At 36.9% G+C, this 22764-nt stretch overlaps 1 protein-coding gene across 7 annotated transcripts in view; it reads right to left on the reverse strand.

Annotated features, from left to right (window-relative positions):
- PDE1A (phosphodiesterase 1A) overlaps nt 1–20993 on the reverse strand; it is a 169716-nt gene extending 148723 nt beyond the window's left edge. Inside the window, exons 1-2 of one of the 7 annotated variants that reach the window (XM_065068912.1) lie at nt 20854–20993; nt 3360–3473 (exon numbers count right to left, since the gene is read on the reverse strand). In XM_065068912.1, the coding sequence (XP_064924984.1) occupies nt 3360–3463 (104 nt within the window). In that variant the 5' untranslated portion in view covers nt 3464–3473; nt 20854–20993. Of the gene's footprint in view, nt 1–3359; nt 3673–3718; nt 4148–7206; nt 7226–20853 lie in introns of those variants that run through there. The other 6 variants (XM_065068913.1, XM_021282556.2, XM_065068915.1 and 3 more) reach the window with 6 other exon arrangements.
- Between the last annotated feature and the right edge of the window lie 1771 nt (nt 20994–22764).

Raw genomic sequence — 22764 nt, forward strand, 5'->3', positions numbered from 1 at the left:
CAGAACTCACTCCTAATACTGGGTTCAACAGTGGTGGGGATACAAGAAGCTACTTGCAAAGAAGATGCCTACTTGCAAAATAAGGTAAGGTGTGTCTGACTGTTACGTGGGTTACACTGAGTGAGGTGCCAGACAGACAATGTACACCGTAAACAGACAGCACACCATTTCACAGATTAGTGAAGAACGCAGAGTTAAGTCAAGTCTATCTGCAGATTAAGGAGAATACCAAACACTGTAAGGCCAGTAAGCATGCAGAGCTCTGCTTTAAATCTGGTTATCTGGGTTCTGAATCTAAATGCTTTAAAGAAGGTTCTTCTCTTTCAGAGTTCACTGCTGTGCTCTATCAGTATCTGAAGAGAAACCCTCCTAGGTAGCAAACCTTCTGGTCTTATTGACACCAGAATACATTTAAACTGGAGACTTAGTTACTGTCTAAAGATCCTACCTGATAGAGAATGACAGACTAAGGGACAAAGAGTTCTCAGTGGCATTGAACGGTCTGAGGAACCCTGGCCAGGCAGTGAGGAGATGTCCTCTGAAGAGGAGGCACACAACACTCCTCTTCAGTTGGGCAGCTGGAATTACAGCAGTCTCTCAAATGGCTTTTGCTTTTACTCTTCTGCATAACAAAGAATTATTAAAGCCCCACTATTGTATTAGTTGTTTAGTTGTCACTTGTTTTTGCATTCTCCCTGAAATACAAAACATTAGAAGCTCAGCCTGCATACTGAAACTGTCTTAATTCAAAGATCAGAAGCTCAAGTCAAGACAGAGATGCACATGACTCATTTTCACAAGTCCTGTTTCAGTGAGCTTGTGTTTTATACATTCAGACACCTATAAACTCAGCACCAAGGCTGATGAAGTTATTAATTTCAAATTATTTTCTGCCAAAGAATCTCCCTTTATTGCAGCACTGCTGCAATTGCAATTTAATTAAATATAGTTTGATTTTGATTTGCCTCGCAGAAGGCAGAGATTGGCTATAGGGCCATATGGACTCCGTGAAAGTTAGCTATGGGGTTTTTTTTGTTCAAAATGTCCAAGTTTTTATCACAGCACTTAAAGAAAGCATTAGGTTAGGAAGGTCTATGCAAGTCTATAGAGCAGAAAACTCATAGAAATGCCCTTTCATTCAAGCTTCCACAATACCCAGCTTTTCTCCTTGAGCATTCAAATAAGGATTTTCATTTATCCTAAAGCATACTCAATTTGACTATCTTATAGAATAGCTTGCATTTACAATTAAAAAAAAAAAAAAAAAAGTAAAATATACAAGAACAACAATAACAAATCAGCAACAAAAACATGCCAAGACAGGAGGTTAAATGTATATGGAATTTTGCAGCCAAATCCATAATTAAATGCCTACAATGTGAAAAGCTGAAATGCTAAAAGAAAATAAAAGCTTCTTTTAAGTAAGGACCTAGTGCGTAGCTTTTAAACACCATCCTGACAGTTACCTAAATGAAATCCAATGTTCTTTCAGAAATAATGACCTGCTTGCAAGAAAGTAATCAGCACTTTCGACGGGCAAAATACAATAAAACTGTGTCAAAAATCACATGTATACATTCGTGAAAACTCAGTAGGCCTGCAGACTCCATCAGGAAGAACAGATTCAGCTTCATAGCACATCTTTACTTCAATGCAGATTTATACTACTGTCCACTCCTTTAAAAACTCATAAATTTGCTTTTGCTTCACACATACTAGTTTCATTAACAGTTCCCTCTCTAAGATGAAACAATTCTCCTGACTGACAGTTTATAAAATAATTCTTCCCAAGTCAGTTTATCTGCAGCAGTCCTACTTACCTGTCCCTCTCCCCTACCACAAACAAACAGTCAAGAGGTTGGCACCAACCTGCAAAAGATGTGTGTTTTTTTCAAACACGTAAGCTCCAATTGCTTTTGATATATGAGAAACTCCAACAAACTACTCCTAAAGAAGTATGAACCTTATTTTCTGGAGTTGTATTGAATGTCACCAATGTTTAGTTATTTACTTTAGTCTATTTAATGGAACCATTCCAGAGCCATCTGAAAGGAAATGTGTCAACCCAAGAGCCCAGCAGAGAATGTATAGAACAAACAAAAGCAGCAACTTAGACCCCAAACAAATGGATGTCTGCACAAACTGATGGAGGTCTCTAGCAGCAGAAACTCAGAGGCAAGATGTGTGGCATAAGGAAATGACCAAAAGATTTGCTCTGGGGTCCCTAGTGGCAAAACAGTTCCCAAAGTGCATAATCTTAAACAGTGATGGTAGTATTCAGAGCAAAAATTCAAAAGCATATCACAGAGAAGTTCTGTTAAATGCCTGGCTACAAATGAAAAGTGACTTTTCAGTGAAGCAAATCAACTTTCTATTGAAAGAAAGCAGATGATGGAAAGTCATTTTCCCACAGCCAGCCTGAATATCTACCCAATGCATAGGGGGAACAGGCAGTGCCACAGCCAATGCATCATTCTTTTAGCACTGCAAGTAATATGTTTTCCTTCAACAGCTGAAGTACTATGTAGCATCTGAGGATTACCTTTAGAAACCCAGAATTTCAAATCTTTCCAGCAAAAATAGTAGTGCCATTTCCCTGCTTCTAAAGCGACAAATGTAACATGTATTTCTTTGTAACATCCCGACCTCTGCTTTCAGAGCAAAACACAGACGAAGACTTAAAAGGAGGCATTGAAGTTTAAGGGGTTTAGAACAGACTAGTTGATGGAATTTCTCTCTTGACAGGTTGCAGATGTTTATTTACTGATCACTTGTCTACACTGAAAATTGCATTTGAGAGGAGTGAATTACACACAGCAGGTGCATAGTGGCCCCTTGAAATAATCCTTCCATTTGTTTTTAGCACTATTGAGCACCAAAATAATTGACAAAAGACCACAGAGACACAGCATCGTCATAACAGCCAAGTACCTTTTAACACAGACTTTTTTTATCTGCACTCTCAAAAGACAAAGTACTGATTCCTCCCATGGAACTGCAATTATATACTTACCTATATATACTGACAGGAATGATTAAACAGCTCCAGCAATGCCAATTCTGAAGATAACATTTATAAAAACATAGCAGAGCTATGGAAGTGTTAACTTGAAAGGACTTACCTGCATTTCAGTTTGGATAATAACTCTCACTAGTTATATATCTTTTAGATGAGGGGATTGAACCTGACATTAATATAAGTACTATCATATGTGACAGCGATACACTGTATTACGAGAGTAAATACTATTCACAGCTTGGAGATAACTTGCCCATTTGCTAATTAGTCATTTAAACAAACAGATGAAAACGATCTTTCCCAGGGAAAAGAACAAAAGCCAAGGAAAGAAGCTACTCACATTCCTTTGAGCCGTTGCCACATTTTCTCTGCATGTCCTCCTATTTGGTACTTTATAGAGGTGCTTTCCAGTTCCCGAGTTGTTTCCGTCGCTCGAGCCCCCATCGTTATTGTCCTACAGTGATACAGGTACAGTCAGGCTCAGCAGCAAGTAAAAGCATTCTTTAGTCCACTACAAATGTCAGAAGATCCAGGCATGTTAGACAGTAGCTGCTGTCATATCAAAACACATCAGAATTACAACAGCTGAGGGACAATCCTGCCTGAATCGCTATTCGCTTTGATAGACAAATCCAATCTTCCTCCCCCCGCCCCTGCACAGCACCAAGCACAGAGCAAGTAACACACAGCTCCTCTGACCTCACGAGTCTAATCCATACGGGTGAGCCAGCTACTACACTGACTGCTCAAGCTCCTTTCTTATGCACTTTTTCTACTGCAGGAATATGCACAGAAGCAGAAAAGATTCCTTATTCCTTAAAATGGACTATAATTCATTGCCATGCAGGATTAAAGTGAATGGTTTTAACAATCCAAAAGGGAAAGAAAGGATGGTTTCTGCTCTGCAGGTTGAAGAAACAGGCTGCAATAGGAAAGCAGATGGTAGAAGCCAATATCAGCCACATCACCCTACAAAAAGGGTGCATGTTCAAATGCCAGAGCTTTCCTGTCTTTAGTTGATGCTGAATTGATTCTTAATGAATAACTATCTACCAGCCTCTCAGTAAAAATATGACAGTATAAATGCTAAGTCAGTAGTGAAGACATGTATAAATCCCTGCCGAAGAGAAACCAGAGAGCTCTACAGGTTGTTATTGAAGGAATATGCTGTAATGATGACTATTCACCTTCTCCTAGCAACTCCACACAGTAGGTAACTGTCAATTTAACTAGTGGAAAATGCAGTAGCTGCAAGACAGCCCACTCAGCGAATCCTCTGGGACAGCAGCATGCATGTGTCAAAATCCAACGCTGAACTGTGTGCGTCTGCCAGCAAAAAAAGAATTAAGTGCATGCAAACAGCAAAAGGGTTGCGGACTAAGCAGTACTCCAGCTGTGCAACAGATTCCCAGCTCTACCTTTCCAGTGCAAACCTAAGAACCAAGTTGTGTGGCCAAAGCTTGGGTTTGGAGAAGGCAAAGGAGAGGATTTCCTTGCTGCTTGCTCAGCCATAGACTTGGGTTTGCCAAGCGGCTCCTGTGCTCTGTAAATGGCACCTGTCTTGTTTGGTGAGTCACTAACAATCTTCATTTCTGAAGCAACTGCCAAATAATCAAATATACCACAGACTTAGATAAGTGATCGTGTTTGTTTCAATCAGAGTGAGAGCTGTGCAAAAAGCCAGGCAAGAGGGTGGTGCCAAGTAGGAGTAAATATGTCTGAGCTTTGCCAGCTACTAGTGTCGCTGCCAGCTGGGAAAAGGGGCTTTGGGGCCATGATGGAACAGTGAGGATGAGTGTCCTCGGATGCTGACTGAAAGGAGCCCAAGGGTAAGGGATGCATGTCTCAGTATGGCTTTAACTCGGTAACTTTAACTGTGTTAAATTTTACACAGATATGAGACCATGAGAGGTTCCATCTGATGCAATTGGCAGAAATGGATAACATCATTGAGTACTTACTGTTTTACAGAAAAATAAAAAAGAGGCTCACTGCTTTGAAATAATCCTAACAATTCAGAATTTTGTAATTAGTTTTCTTTCTCTAGGGTAGCTTTTATGCACATTATAGATTTAAAATATACCCTATGAGAGTTATAAACCAGTTTGAGATGTGTCTTTTAAATACTGATTGTGGGTAGATAATTAAATAGTGCATTTCATTGACTTCTGTGGATTTAACACATATACAATTTTAATCCGGTATCAAATAATGGACTTTCAGAGAATTATTCCTAACTCAGTCAAACAGAAGTCAGTCCCATAAAATTCCCTAGCAATATCTGAAGAACAGTCACTGGGTTAACAACATCTCTTACCATTTTCAGACAGCATAACAGCAGAGAAGAGAGAGAAATGGCTGGGGTTTTTTCAAAAACTGCAAAGCATTTATTTGGTTAAAGGCGCCAGTAGCATCTTTGAAACTTCACTAAGGAACCACTTAAAATCTTGCAAACTTTCCACTCCTGTTATGTACCGAGTCCAAGTAAAGTTTGTAAGAAAAAGTATAAATATCCTTCCATGTAATAACTAATGATAACCTCTCACACTAATCTGGGTTCTTCCCTGCTTTCTAACTGCTGAACATCTGAAGCAAAGCAAAGAAATTCAGTATTTATAGAAACAACATAAACCTCCAGGGACAGAGTGGAATTTCAAGGGCCTATTTTTTCTCATCAAGTATTCCCAGCTCTTGTTGTCCAATTTTACAATGAAAAAATCGTGGTGTTTGTAAGCTGTTCTCTCTCTCACACAAGGAAATAAGTAGTTAAAAACATATTGCTTTGATTTACTGGAGAAAAGTATTAGGAGCAGGTAATATCTTTCAGGAAGGGAGGAAGGACCTAACAGCCCAAATAATATCACTGCAAATGGAGATACATCTGCCAACTTCACCAGAACTCCATGAAGGAAAATTGTAAAAACTTTGCTCTCTGCAGGACCTCACCACTGCAACGAGTGAAATTCCTACAACGAAAGCACCTGGCACGGCTCAACCAAAGGACAAACAAAGCAGCCTCCTCCCCAAAGGTTTAACCTGAGGATCGATACAGCAAACCACCAGAGATGACACTGAAGGATAAAATCATGTCTCTGAAAATGAAAGAATCAACAGGATACACATAAAAACAGATAGATAAGGTGTTAGAAAAACAAGAAAGTAGCCAGAGCCAGTGTACTGTAAGGAGAGAGGAACAAACCACTTAGAACAAACAATTAACTTTTAGGTATGCTGTTATCTTGGAGGCATGAGCAAAGAAATCCTCATGGAGATGTGGGGAAAGGAAGGGCCTTTCCTCTCTTTTGCCTCTGTGAATAATGCTCAGAAAATAGAGGAGCCGAGCCTGCACCCCTCCTCATGCAGAGGCCAGGCAGGACAGAGCCAAAGCAGTGCCAGCACCTGCTGCTGCAGGAGGTGACATGGGGCAGAAAGGACAGTAGTGTGCTGCTGGAATATAGAATCACCATACATTGCAGTCCATACATAACAAGGGGATCGTGGGACGAACTACAGACAGCCCAACTTGCTCAGAAACACACCTCTGTGCCCCTGCCATGTAAACTGCTGTAAAGATCCAGAACACTAAAGAATGAGCAGCTACTTCAGGAAGCCAAATCCACCAGAGAGGGAGCACCAGGGATGATAAGTTATTTTAAATAATTTTTCTCTTTCAACCTCCTGTTCTTGTTCAGGTTTTCTGTTCTTGCCCTACCTAACCCAGTGTTTGTGCTACAGCCCTAGCAAGTTCTTGTTACAGTCCATCTTCCTCCCACAAAAAGATAAACTTTTTTGCCCTCTGCCCACAGTTTTTGCTTTAAGAAAAAAAAAAACAAAAACAAAACACTTAAAATTTCCAAACTAAAGTGAATGTTAAAGAAAAGCCTCTATTAGTCAATATGGAAATATATTAAAACAGGAATAATCAACTTTTTCACCCTTAATTATGGCAAAATAAAACTTTCCCGGTGCCACTTAATCCTCAGATAGGAAGCTACACTTAGTGATAACATATGCTAAACTACTCTTCTTTCATCTAAGAATACTTCACTTCATGGGTAATATCAGTGCAAAGAAATAGTTTTAAAATATACCCAACAGTAAAGAAATCAGGTTGACTCTCAATATTGAGTACTGAGAGACCCTTACAGTTATGTCAAAATCACACAGTTACAATGAAAACAACTTACCTTAAAACTGGGAAAATCCTGCAGCTAGACCAGATAGAGATTAGCTACAGAGACAGGAAAAGTATCGTGCAGGTTTTGATGAGAAGAATTAGAGCTTTATTTTAAATAAATCCTCTGCCCCTGAGGGGAAATTGAATATGCTGTTTTGTTTGAAATTATCTTCAAAACATCTAACTCGTGACAAATGGAAAATAAGGAAGTATCAAGAGGCCTGCAGGGTGACTTGTCAGACTCATCCCTCCAAACCTGACAACACAAACCTCCCCATGGTGGAACTGCAGGAGACCCATGAACCAATTAAAAAATTTGAAAGCATATGGAGAAAAACAAAACAAACCCGACAAACTCTCAAAAAGATAAGATAATTTATTGAAAGCAGTGACATTAGGTATTAGGTTTGTGCGCTGACTGCCCTGGCCCTGATCTAGCAAGCACTAACACACATTTAATTTTAAGCAGGTAACGCATTACATTTATTTGCTGGGTAAGACAGAGTTCAGCACCATTGGAAATAAGAGGTACATCACTAAAGATCTGCCTGCCAGTAGGGTCCAGTGTTACATGGTACGTTGTGAACAGGACCTAAGGCAGGACAGAGATCCCATCGCTCGAATTCTGCCCTTGCAGAAAAGGACTGGTTTGCTAGACAGTATTCTCCATGTCTCCTGCACTCCCCATCGTCTGTTACATTCACATTTGTGAAGGGATGTGCAATTCCCTTCTTCACATGCAATGCCCAAACATGTGAATTATTAATCAATAAGAAGTGCAGCAGAGGAAAAGGGAGTATTTGGTCTTATTAAAGTTCACGGATTTTATTTGAATACATAGGTCTCCAACAATCTGGCAATGACAAAATATTGATGTTACAGCCAACTTGGATTTTCAGATTCTCCATAGAATATATTAATAAAATATGTAGAGTTTCATAACTGAGGAACAGCAACTTTAAAGATTTACATATACAGTCTACACAGTGTATTGGCATTGACTCAATTAAGTAGGTAAAGGAGTTGGAACTGATACATTAACAGTTATTAGATTATCTAAATAAGGACATTCAACAAGGAACATTTTCACTTTTTTTTTTCCCCCTTTTTTTAGTATTTTCTGCGACATCTGTATTTGAGGCTTCTTCATATGACCACTAAAGTACATATATTCATTCATGTGTCGTGCAAGTTCCAAGCTTTAAGTATAGAAGGGAGAAAAAATATCTTCTATTTGTTTGCCATATGTATGGCATATCATATTGGTAATGAACATGGTCAGGTTTATTGAAACTTTTAGGCAATTAAAAATTAAAACAAACACGCAAGAAAGCCTGCAAGCAAATTAGCTGATAAACCTCAGGGTACAAATAGATATTTCAAAACCTACTTATGACATACTAAGACCTAGTCACATTTGATTCTTCAATACTGCCCCTTCCTAGAGGTCACCAGCTCCAAAAGTCAGTCATGACTGTGTGTGAGTGTTCACAGACCAGTTCAGTGTCAAGTAAAGTTGGGCTGATTAAAGATAATGTCTTAAACCTGCAGTAAAGCTGTCCAGGATCTCACTGCAGTAGATAGATGCCCAGGTGCCTTAGTTAGGCACATCTATTTTTAAGTTTACTTTGAGTATGATCTTTCACACAATTTGTTTTAAGGAATTATTCATTTACTTCAGTGAACCAAAGAATCTGAAAGATTGTGGGAGATGGAAAGACGGCAAAAAATGAATAATTGCAGAGATGTGGAATGCATGAGAGGCATGCTACGGATAATCCCAACAAAAAGAACTGCAGAAGAAAACTTGCTACTGCGTCATCAGTAACAAGACAGAGAAAGATAGAGATACAACTATTTTATAAGCAACTGGGCTTGGAAAGAGGCCTCAGATGAAAAGTTTGAGAAAATAAAGACAGCTGTCAATGAAGAAGAAATAAAATGTTCAGCAGAAAGTGTGTTGCATGTCAGTGAATGAAATGAAGCAGAAGAGTTGTTCAAGGCAGGGTGATAAAAGGATCATCTTGACCTGCTTTGTAAGACAGATGGTCAGCTGGTAGGTACATGCTACATCTTTCTCCAGGTATGTGGAAATTAGTCAGCAGAAACTCACTGGTAATTTAAGCTGAAAAATAACTGTTTCATACACATGAACCAAACTGGGTGTTGAGTGAAGAGAAAATTGCAAGTACTGAATAGTTCTGAGGTTTTCTTCAGTCTTACTTCCCATTAAAAGTTACTCTGTTACAGTTTTTCAGTACTTAATTGTAATATTCAGAAAGAAAATGAGAGGCTGTGGTTTCTGAACACAAGAACTTCAGCAATTGCTTGTAGCTCATCCAGCATCACAGGGCAATCAGCACAACCCAAGAAAATAGAGGTTACAGGTTTTTAAGGTTTGGTGCCTTTAAACTTCTTTACTTAAGATGAATTGACAAACTGGTTTGGAAAGGATTGGCTGAAGCTGATAAACTAACACTAACTTTAAGGAACTCTTTAGGAAGCAGTTTGGCTACAAAACTAATATGCTGATTTTTGTGAAGAGAGTAAGCCATTCTAGAACTGGCAGCAGTGTTGAAATGGACACAGAGAATCACAAGGATAACTGTGTACTTCATAACACAAGACTGTTACCTTTCAATGTCTAAAAGGGCAAAACTGTCCCCATTGTCCAGAATAAACAGTTGTAAAAAAAAACATAAATGTTCCAAGTTAGTTGTGCTCCTTTTATCAGAGGCCACTACCTGTTTTATCACATTTCATATGTTTCCAACCTTCTTCTAGAAAGTTTTTATGAAGCCATCATAATTTTGACAATCATACACAGAGGAGGTAATGGTAAAGTAAAAGTCATTTGAACTACAAAAGCTGTGGTTGACTGTGAAAAATTGTAACTGCCAAGTTATTGGTATGAGCATATAACTAGAGAAAGAGAATCCAGAATACAAGGCAAAAGGAAATAGGAAATCTGGATTTAACAAAGCATTTGCCAGCTTATCCCACTGAACTACACTGATATAAAGAAAATAAATAACTAATCCGTTGTGGCAAGATTTGTGCAGACAAAAACAACCTGGAGTAGTGTTGTTTCAGCTAATGATTGGCTGGAAGAGGTTATTTCAAGCATTCATTTTGAGCTACTTCAACAAAGAAAGCAAAAAAAAAAATCATCCCCTTTTGCTATACATTACTTACACAAAGACCATAGCAACAAGAAAAATGTTTCTTGATATTTATAAAAGACTATAACAGAACAGATGCCAGCAGAGAAAAAAAAATGTCTCAAACTAAAGCTGTAAATTAGGGAGTCTACCCTTACCACAGCCGTTTTTACTGTAAATCAGCTTTTCATTAGTAATTGACCCCAAACACATGGAATCAATTCATTACATCCCACATAGCAATCTCTGCCAAATCTGGACTAGAAATCTGAGCTTTTGGGACAGAAGGGCAAAGGCAGCCCTTTGAGACATGAGACCTTCTGCATTGTAACCTGAAGCATCTCCTGTCAGGTGAGTGCAGTTCTGGATGATACACAGTATTGCATGTGATACAGTGAGAGCAGATTACACCAAATAGTGCTTTCAAAGGTATCAAAGTCTTTATTCATGTATGTTTTTACTTTAAAGGAAAATAATACTATCAGTATTACCAGTACTTCCTCAATCCAGGCTATAAAAATATTGAAGGAAAAATCTACTTAGTAATGGCAGCACATTGCATCTATGAAACAGCCACTTCATCAAGAGAGGAAAGCAAAAAAATAACTATACACATAACTTGATTATTTTCATTTTTAAACACCCTACATGCACGGTTACTTTCTTGCAGATATTGCTTGAAGCAACCTTGTCTCCAACTTAAGGATGTGGGGGGAAAGTAAAAGAAATCTGATTCCCTATATCTTATTGAATGTGGAGACAGTCACAACTATTGTGTTGCTGTTTACATTTACAGATTTCGCTCCAACAATCAGAAGAAAGTACAAGAAAGAGATGAGGGGGTTTTTCTAACCTGTCTTCTCATATTCTGGATCAGCCCCATAGAGTCATCTAAAATTGATATTTGACAAATCAGAAAAATTCAGAAGGTGTGTACAGAAAGCTAAACTGTGGTTATCTAAACTGTAGCTAGAGGATTTGAGGTTTGCATTATCAGAAAATGGCTTTCCCCTCAAAAACTAAGCAATTAATACTGAATACTATACTTCATTCCTACTTTACACATCCTGGGGAAAGACAAGCATCTGTAAGTAACAGCATTCTAACCTGGGCTGTCAGGTTTGAGAGAAGCAAGCCTCAATCTCACACCAAATCTCTTTCAGCCTTAGAGAAAACATGAGAAAAAGGGCATTCAGTACTGGCTGACAGGCAGGTAAAACAACAGCGAAAGCAGAGGGTAAGAATCAACAAAACAGGAAAATTTGTCTTTTCACTTCACAACATCTGATTAGTACTTTAATTTATATAAATGTTAATGAGTAACAGGACAGAATACTAATCCTCCAGGAAAGCAATTCTGCACCTAATGCATTACTAAATGTGGAACTCAACATCATGTATCAATGGTGAAAACCCAAAATATAATTATTTCCCAAAATACTAGATAAAACATTGACTGCAAGTCAAACAATACCTTTTAAACAAAAGAATTCACATGTAACCTGCAGCTCATGATGTGAACAAACTGTGGGATATTACAAGGTAAAAAAGACTCACTCCTTGTACCTATTCTTTGTTATATTCCTTTTCAAGTATTTTCTCTCTCCCATCACTGGAAACAGAATACTAAGTGATAGAAATGCGGTAGTTTTTACATCTTTATTCAATATAAAAGTGCCTCTCATGGTGAAGAAGACTATATATTTATTCATTTTAAAGTTAAAAAAAAATATATTTGTAGGTGCAGTAGTTTTCCTCCTTAATCTATAAAGCAGTAGTGTCCCATAAAACCTTTGCAAAATGCCTTCTGATTCAGTAAACAAGATGATGGAGTCATCAGTACTGCATATGCATGGCAGAAAAGTAAATATATAGAGTGTCCTTAACAAAGAGCCAAGAATACGTTCCACACATCCTTCAACTTGGCCTGAGCAATTTGCTAAATACTGCAAAACCTACAGAAGACATGTAAAGAAACTGAGAAAAACGCAAGCTTTATGTTCACGGCTTCTAATTTCAAAAAAATTCAATCTGTACAAAACTAATATTTTCCAAAAGTCAGTATGAAAGAGAACTGTATTGAATATCATTATGTATATGACATGACTCTGTTGGAGGATGCACAATATTATCTGATTCAGAATTATTCTGTTCATAACCTCTACGCTTCAGGGAATTAATACATAACTTGAAATCTCAGTGCAACTGAAATCAGAAAGGCCTTTTCTTAACATATTCTGCATTTTAACCTTAATTCCAGAAGATAGATTTCAGCTTTTGGCTTTTAAACATCCTAAAAGATGAGTGGAGTATGAAACTGATGGTAAAAACTGGCAGTACATTTAAAAATTAGTTCAACAGTCTAGCATGCAAAAAGATTAGAGACAAGAACAAAACTCTGCTGACAGTCAGATGTTTAGTATCACTTCAATGTGTTTAATATCATTGGAACATGCAAGTTCAACCAAAGTATAAAGGTAAAGTTTAGTTAAGTTTAAATTTTTCTGGCAAAATATCTCCCTGTCACGTTTTTCATATCAACACGTGATTTGGTATAAATATCTATGTATACATATTCCAAATAGAAATTAGAAGAGAGAAATATGTGAATTCAAATCAAAAAAGCAACTAAAATAATGAGTTTTCAAATAAAATGTTGGTTTTTAATCTTAGACTGCTTAAAATGACAAGTTCTAAAAGCATGATTTATTTATCTACCTTATTAATTAGTACTTCCTTGACCCTTCAGCAGTTGAATGTTAAACATACATTAAAAGACTGTTAGCAGAGGCCACCAAAACTATTCACATTTACAGGTTGAAACCTGAGGCCAGAGGAGCAGTTGAACCATTCTTAATGCCAAATGCATTACTGATGGAGCAGTACATTAGCAATAAGTTTACATCTTTCGTCAGGTATACGACCAAAGTGATTTTCCTATTTTAATAACCATAACCCCTCCTCCTGCTAAGTAGGGTAGGAAATGAAAAAGACTATTACTCCATCTCTTATCTTATTCACTCTGTAGAGTTACTAACACTGATGACTAAACTTTGACACACGTGGTAAAGTTGCACGAGCAATAAAGACTCGCAAAAAAGAAGGACAAAGGAAAAGTAAGCCCTATGCAGCTCATCAGAATCCTTTTTTGGGCTTATTTTTCTTCTGTTTGTAGATTTATTGTCATAATGCTTCCTCCCTGTATTAATCTCCATCAACATAATGTCTGACCATTTTCAGCGTGTGTGAATAGTTGTAAACCTCTTACCAGTAGCAAAAAACATATCTGGAGATTAATTCAGACAAAAGCTTTGTCAAGCTCTGGGAGATGGAGGAGTGAACTCACTCTAGTGTGATGAAAAATGTACAAATATTTAATCATAAAATCATAGAATAGTTTGGATGGAAGAGACCTTTAAAGGTCATCTAGTCCAACCCCCAATAAAACAGTGAGGTGGTTTCCCCTGAAGTAGAATACAGCCTGAGCATAAGTATAGATAAATATAAATAAAGTTAGCATAAAGAAAGGAAACAATAATTGTATTTACTAGTTCATAAAAGAGTTTGGTTAGATATGCTGCTTTTTTAATATATCTATATATATTTCAGGTACCAAGGCTAAAAAAAAAAAAAAAAAAATCAGTGGCTGTCAGTATATAGTTAGGGCAGCAGAAGAAGCAATCACTTTAATTTGTAACAAAGTTTAGGCTAGAAATTAAGAAATATTCTGTAATCAGAATAGTTAAACACTAGAGCTGGATACCCAGGGTGATAATGGAATATTTTTCAGGGAAGCTTAAGAACAGGACAGACAAAAATCTATCAGAAACATAGATGGTCCCTTGCATCTTTTCTATTTCCATTTTTTTAACCTTGATTTTGAAAACTGGCATTTTAATGAGCTTGGGCTGAGATATTCAAATATATCCCATCAAAAAGAAGACAGCAGCGGGTCCCACAGAGAAGTAACAGGATAGAACATTATAAGCACAAGAACACTCAGCTACTCAAAGGAGAAGTCTCATGACTGGTAAAATCTAATTTTCATTTCCATTAATAAAGTACAGTCATTTTCTTATAAAGAGAGAAAGTGTTCTTAAAAATATCCACACTATCAATCCAACATACTAGAAACACTTTAGCAACAAATAGCACTTTGTACTTCACTCAAAATGAAAATATATCTGACTCTCCAGAAAGTAGCTATGGAAAGCAACGAGTGTACACACATGTTGTACGACCTAAAAAGTGCATTGTTGCAGCCAGCCAGGTGCAATCTGAACACAGGTTAACACACTCATTTGACCAATTCCACATCACTTTCAAGAGCAATGGTATTGTTGAAGTATCTTCACCAACTACTTTTTTATTTTACAGAATAGAGCAAGAGCTGATAGTAAGAAAGAACAAAAATTGTTTCTAAATTGTTGCAGTGTTTAAGTATTCTTTTTACTGAAAAACTTGCCCTGTGTTTCCAACTGGCTTAGGTCCAATTTCCAATACTAGGATCTTTTTCTATTTTCATCCCTTGTCTTATGAACCCTCTCTGCAGTACATTGCTTCCTCTTGTCTATACCTACGGATCATATTCCAATCACCATATAATCTTGTTGATAAACTAAAACAATTGGAGTTCTTAAATCTCCAACAAAAAGTGACATTTATCACTCTTTCACCACATCAAAAGAATTTTCAGTGTGGGCTAAAATAAGTTCAGCCTGAGTATCCCAGCTGAGCTCTCAAACACTTCTATTTTCTGTGCTGCCACAGATGTTTTCTGTGAAGTAACTTAATTTGTCATCAGAAAGATTAAGTTCATCTAGGTTTTTTTTAATAACTAGTATTTAGCAAAAGTATCATATGTTTGATAGCTTCCAACATTGATGGGATCATCAGTCAGATTATTTATAAAACTTCCAATAGAAGATGAGTAAAAGATAGAAAATAAGCCTTTTCCTTTTTAAGACAATAAGCCTTTTCTTATTTCAGGCTATAAAATGGCCTAAGTGAACAAGTAAGAAAAAAAATAAAAATAAAAAAACCCCACACAACAGCAAAACAGGATAGAGGACTAGTGACATTGTTATTTCGTAACTATTTTAAGCATCTTTACACTGTTAACCACTTTTCAGGGCAGCATTTGATGCCTAAATGATGACCATTAGGATAGATCCATTTCAAGGAAAGCCTGGAAATGGAAGTCAAAGCTGACATTTTGGTTTTCCTCTGATAAAAGACTGACAGTACAGCCTCTGAAAACTCAAAAGTGCTAAATTCAGGGAATATTTCGAGTCAAACACATAACAACCAATAGAGATAGAAAAAAGCATTGCAGTGTATCTATTATAATGTAACCACTAGTTATACCAAACATCCCATGGAGATGTGGCACTTTTTTTCTTGGATTTTGTTGTTTTGATTTAAAGACAACTATACATTAGAATATGAAAAATATTTACTACACTGTGATGGAAAATGACTGGAGGAAAATATGATGTCTAGTACATTGTATTTTAGCAATATCAACATTCATTATATGTTCCAATATACATGAAAAAAATTTTGCAGTTCACATGTAACATTTTTGGTCTGGTACAAGATCTCAAATAATACAAGTTTTTAATTCAGGCTACCAGATTTTTCACTAAATACAGCCCATTTAAGGATTAACAGGATGTTCTCATGACTATTTAGCTCCCTCAAAATTTGAAGGGAGGCTGCCATTTGACCCAAAAAAAACCCCAAACCAAAGCCAACCAAACAAAAACCACAAAACCAAACCAACCAAGCAAAAAACCCACCTAGTTTAAAACCTTTCTGATACCCACATGTAATTTAATATACTTTTACATTTTATAAAAGTAGTCCAAGTAATGTATAACATTACAGTATCTCAGTGAATTTAATAACATTATCTCATATTCATATATGCATAAAGCAGTTAATTTACCTTCTGCAGAGAGCACAACTTTAGTGAGTTCATACAGACTTTAATTATTCTGCAAACTAAGGTTTCCTGCTTTAGGTTTTTGCTTGAGAACCTAGAAATATAACCCAGACTGTTCCACTGTTTCCATGTGGCCTGATTCAGCTCTCACTGAGGTGTTTTGGCATAGGGAACTTATTTTTGTGAGGCTGTTGTGCGTATCAGCATTGACACAAAAATGGCAAAAGGGAGGCCCCACGATGACACAATCCTTGGCTCTGGGCAGTCCTTTACCAGTGGATCTGAGGGCAGCAAATCCTCCAGGGCTGCTGCACTAGGAAGGATCCGGCCTCTCTATCATAGAGCAGAATTTTACACAACAGGAAATATCTCCTATGAGCCTGTTTTTAAGAAAAGGCATTAAATTTTGACATACAAAACAGAAAGAATGTGCTCCAGTCATTAATCTTCAACTTTTAACATCAGCATGATTTGAGCTGTAATTCTAGCATTCTTGCAAACATTTACACTAAATGGCCATAGCTCAAGTTTAAACTGAAGCACTTGCCAGAATATTACTGAGATCACTAAAATGATGGATATAGCCAGAATAATCTTTCCTTTTGTTCATTAAAACAACCCAATTTCTGGAATACGAGGTCTGTAAAGACCTTTTATTTGATTACCACATGCCAATATCCTGACTGCAAAACCAGCCAACACTACATATCTAGGGAACAAATATGAAATTAGGTAAGCATCAAATGAGCCTTCTCCAGCATCTTCCCAAACCAGGGACTTTTTGAGCCAGAGATTACATTTGATAGCACATCCCATGGCCCCTGCTAGATTTATTCCATATGAATTTGCCTGAAGCTTTCCTGAAATCCCTTACTCATTATTCTCCCCAACATCTTGCAGCAGTTCATTCTACACTTCTATAATTCACTACAGAAAATATACCGGCATTTGTAGGTTTTAAATGTAATGCATGCTAGTTGTATATGATCTCCCTATATTCTTGCATTAGAGGAACACTAGATAATTATTTCCTATTCACATTCTCCATAGCATTCATAGTTTCATACTGTTCACATATAAATGATGTGGATTTACAGAGTGGCATAATATTTCATGTTTTACTCTCAGTTTTCCTCCTAAGGACTACAAACTTTTCAAGTGTCTTTACACAGTTGCTGAGCTCTGAGCTGGAATTTTGAGATAAGTATCAAATTGATATTGAAATCACTTTGAGTAATAAAAGTATTACAGAGGCCATTACTGTGTATTTATAGTTCAGGACTGGGTTTTTTCCCCTCCCTATGTTAATGATTCTTCATTTATCCACAAATAGTCTAACAGTAAAATTGTCAAGTACTTGTCAGAAATCACAACACTGTTTTCTTTGCTCATTTTTAGCAAGAAAAAAGACATATCAATTACTTCTAGTATGGTCTTCTAATCCAGCCTTTTCAGTATTCCACCACATGGATTTTGTTTCTTTTTGCCTTGCAGCAGACCTTTGCAGAACATGAATTACTTATTGTATACGGTCCTTGAATTAGGACAACCTTGATCAGTCCCTGTAAACTTATCTTAAACTGGTATCAGCTTATTATTGCAGTATGAGAATTTAGCTCTATTCCTGAATTCTGATCAGTTATCATGGAGTTTAAACCGTCTGAATCATTGATACATTATTCATAGAGGCTTAAAAATCACACTTTGCTATAGTTACACAACTAAGTTTTTAATGAAAGACACTTTTCTTTTTCTGTTAGTGATACTGATATTTTAAAATTACACAGTTCAGGAGTGTGACTGTCACTGAGGCAAGAGCAAGCAGCTTACCAGTCCTCACGACATCTCAAAAGGGTCTCCAAAGTGGCTCCATTTGGTCACACGGTGCCTTGTGCGACAACACTGTCCAGCACACCCCAGCTGGGTGAAGTATTACATCTGCTCCCACTCAAAAGACAAAAGTAGTTCTCCACAAACCCTGCTTCTCACTTATTGCAGAAGAGCTTACAGTCAGAGGCAGCGAGGCATACACTGCCACCTCACTCTCAGGAAAAACAGAGCACTCCTGGGGCCAAAATTTGAGCTGCAGCACAGAAGAAAATAAAACAAAAGAAGCATCCCCTGTGCAGATGTCCAACAGCAGAGAATTCCCACCTTAGGTAACTAAGCAGTGCTAAAATATTGCTCAACTGCTGTACAAATGGTTTGGTCAGACTAACATTTCCTCACTGTGAACTCAACCATGGAACAGCATCTTTGCAAATCAGCTAAAACTGTATTATGTGAAGAATTAGAGGGAAGATCGAATTGTTCAAGAGTGTTATTAAAAGTTTTACACAATTCTTATGTATCACATGATTTGTTTTTTTAATATAAATTCCCCTGTCTTTTCAAAGACTTAATAAAGATGACCAGAGAAATTAAGAGTTAATGGATAACACAATTTCTAATACAGTTTTAAGATACACTCACCTTCTATAAAAAGCACCTATTTTGTACAAAAAAGCAGCTAGAAGCTTTACAAGAACTTTGTACCTTGGTTTCTGAATTTCATAAATAACTTGTGGCAGCATGGGAAATTATATTAAACTATGAGGAAGACAGAAGGAAAACAGACAAACAAGCAGAAATATAACTTATCCAAGCACTATGACATGTAGACAAGACAAAAAGTAGGAGCACAAAGACAAAAACTGAATATGACAGAAAAATTTTATCTTACATTCATCTTCAAAAGTCAGACCAACATTGTTTCTGCTCTTCTAAAAGAGTGAAAGAGTATTCATATACCACTTCTGAGATCAAAGAGATTAATTATATTAGGAAACCTCAAAAACATATTCTAGAATTAGCAACCTAGTGCTTGATATTCTTCATACCAGAAAGTAATATTATGTCTCAATTTTTTAATACATAATAAGTCAGATGACGTAAAGACCTATGTATAAGGCAAAGTCCAGAAAGAGAAGAATACAACAGTAAGATAAAGGTTACCTTAGTACCTTCTTATTTCAGCATTAGGCATCAGTGAACCCTCATGTGTTAACATCCTACAGAAATAACTGAGACTAAAGCTGCATATATGCACCCTAGCCAACCTTTTTCTGCAGGAATGGCAAACCTATTCCCCTGCCTTCTCTGGTCTCAGCCAAGAAATTCTCATGGTATTTAGATAGTTACAGCACTGGTGAAAGAGAGGTGCACACATAGGTGAAGATACGATCTGGAAAAGGGGAGGAGAAGATTCCCAAGTATTTTCTTTAGAAGGCAATAAAGAAGAACAGAAAAGAACATTTTATTTTTCCCTGGAAAGGCTTGTCCAGAGTCTTCCAAATTCCCTAAGACTCCCAACAGGCACTGTGGGAGTGAAAAGCACTTACTGCAGAGGGACAAAAAGAAGGGATCATTTCACCAACTTGGGCAGAAGCAAAACCACAGACCAGACAGGAGGGAGCCAAAGGCACTGAAGGAGCTGGACAAGGTTCTTGCGAGGCTGCTCTCGATCTTCTGTGAATGATCAAAGGAAATGGGGAGCCCATAGAACAGAAGGCTCAGGGGAGACCTTATTGCTCTTTGCAGATACCTAGTCAAAGGATACAGAGGAGATGGAGCTGGACTTTTCTCACAGGTGCACATTTATAGGACAAGGGGAAAAGACAGGTAGAAACATGAGAAATTCTGGTATTTGGGCAGAAAAATACAGTGACAAATTCCAATATTTTGAAAATTTTCACCACAAGGGTGGTTAAGTACTGGAAGAGGTTGCCCAGAGGGGTTGTGGAATTCCCTTCCTTGGTGGTGTTCAAGGCTCAGCTGGACAAGCCCTCAAGTACCTTGGTAAGGTTTGATTACATGACCTCCAGAGGTCCCTTCCAGCTAAAACTGGGGCTCTATGATTTTAACACAGAGCAAAGTACTGATCTGTGGATATAGCTGTGTTAGCAAAGCTGTGCTGTGCACTGCAGTAAGTTAGGACTTTTCATTTCCAATTACTTGAACATTATTTTAAAGAAGCACTTGAAAACTGTACACTTCACATTGTCTCCAGTAACAGGATACAAATGATATAATTTACCTGCAGAACTCATTGCTCCAGGATGCAATTGATTTAATTATGTTATTAAGATTTTTAGCAGATTAAGTATAAATAATAATGACAACTGCTATTAATGTAATATAAGATACAAATAAAAAGGCTAGCAATTTTCAGGCTTTAGTCAGACCATAAGCATATCACCAGATGGAACAAAAATAAAATTACCTTGTTACAATAATACAAAATCCTGGCCAGATCTATCTAATACACAATACTATCAGAGACAGAAAATTGAATTATTTAGTTATTTTCCTACACGTTCTATACTGGTTTTGCTAGGAACTATTTGAAGAATTATTTTATGTATTTAACTTTTGGGGATAAGAAACAGACAATACTGCACATCAGTAATTATCTTTCTGCCTTTCCCTTTACTCATTCCTCAAAAATATAAAAGAATAATTATGACAGTATGCAAAAGACAGATAAAATATTGCATTTTTTACTACTTACAAGTTATTGTTGAAATATACGCATCTGTTAAATCCATGTACTTGCCAAAGGTATTACAAAGTAGATTTAAAATTTAATATTCAATAACCCAAAGTATAACAGTTAATTCAGCCCAAGCAAAGGCTAAAAACATTAAAAGGCCAAAGCCTGAAAGAATTATCTTCTTTTTTTAAAAAACACATTTAAAATGAAGAGACCTTAGCAAATTTAATCTGCTATAGCTGACATCATTCCTGGGCATCTATTCAAATTCCAAATTTAATTTCAGCAAAGCTTTAGTAAAAGTAATGCCTTCTGCAGATTCAAACCCATCTGACTGACATTATCTGCTCATGACAATAAAAAGTAACTTAACCAAATATGGTTTCTGTAAACAGTTCTTAAAATTAAGAATAGATGAAATATATGTTAAACTGGCTTGGGACAACATTGTAGTGGATGTTGCTTACAACAGTTTGTAAGCATGGTTTATGCCCTTCCCAGTAAGTATCAGCACAGCCTTTAGAGTTCCTTGGAATGCATTTTTTCTTTTAGATAGACACATGCTTTGTGTCACAATTTGATGACTTGTGATTTATTGATATGGCGAAAACATACTTACCATTGAAGAGAGATACATGATATGGTAAGCAAAGCATAGAACAAAGAAAAGGAAAATCCAGGTTGGGGAAAACCTCTGCCATGGGCCTAGGTCTATTCCGTTTAGCAAGATATTTAATCTGTGACAATGGTAAAAGAAAGATTAAAAGTAATTTTATTTATTCTACTTTTTCTGGTACTTAGCTCATCCCTTTTATTGACTTTGCAAAATTGGCAGGCAATTGCATGAGTTTAAGCTTTCTTGGGAATTTTTTATATTCCAACTTTGCTCAAAAAATTATCTGAAAGAACACTTGGCAAAGCCTACTATAATTTCACAAAAGAGCACATTGGAATTTGCTGGGGATTGACAGAGCTCCAAGCACATATATTTGCATATGCAAAAAACATTACTTGGATATATTCATATAGGCTGATATTTAACCAAATCAATTAAATACTAACTTACACAACAGCTCATTAATCCTCACTAGTGTGCATTTGTATAGTTCCTAGGATTTATGTTTGTATCTGAGAAGGTAAATGCTTTTCAGTCGCAATGAAACATACTCTATTCTACGTTTTTTTTTTTAATTACAGCATTGAAAAGCAAGGCCATAAAAGTGCCAAGCACATCATATTAAATCCCTTCTCAGTTCCTCAATCCCTTCTCTCATAGCAGCAAGTGCTAAAGTATACGCTAAAGTAAAAACTTAGATAAAGATAAAATCCATATCCAGGAGCTTTTTCAGAAATGCTTTCCTACTCCTTAGACTAGAAGGTTTGTGAACATGCAAAAAAAAACTTTGCTAAATCACTCAGAACATCCACATATTCACGGCCTTCGAGCTCATCAGTGAAAAAAGAAAGTGGTCATCAGTGAAACCACTGCTTACATCAGTTTGCTTAGTTTTACATTCCTAATCAATAAATATCTTCAAATAAATTTCTGTTTGTGGGAATACCACAGTTGACTATAGACCATGAAATGGTATTTCAGAAAAAAATCGGAAAGATGCAACAACAGATACATTCCCTTTGTGGGCTATGAATAATACCCCAAAACTCCTGTGTTAAGTTGTTGAACTTAGTTAAAAATTACTACCAAGAAGGCAAACACAGTTCTTTCTTGTTTTAGTAGAACAAATGTCACCTCTCAATACTGCACCACACAATCACTAGGAGATAAAAAACAATTGTTCCCACATTGCAGCCACTTCCTAAACAAGCAGGACCTTCCCCATTACCTTTCCTCACCCTCCATCTGTCACTTCCTAATAAAGAAAAGGGGAGATATTTTCTTCATCTGTGACCTCTGCCAACGGTGGTAAT

Source organism: Columba livia, chromosome 7, assembly GCF_036013475.1.
Source record: "Columba livia isolate bColLiv1 breed racing homer chromosome 7, bColLiv1.pat.W.v2, whole genome shotgun sequence".
Taxonomy (NCBI): Eukaryota; Metazoa; Chordata; class Aves; order Columbiformes; family Columbidae; genus Columba; species Columba livia.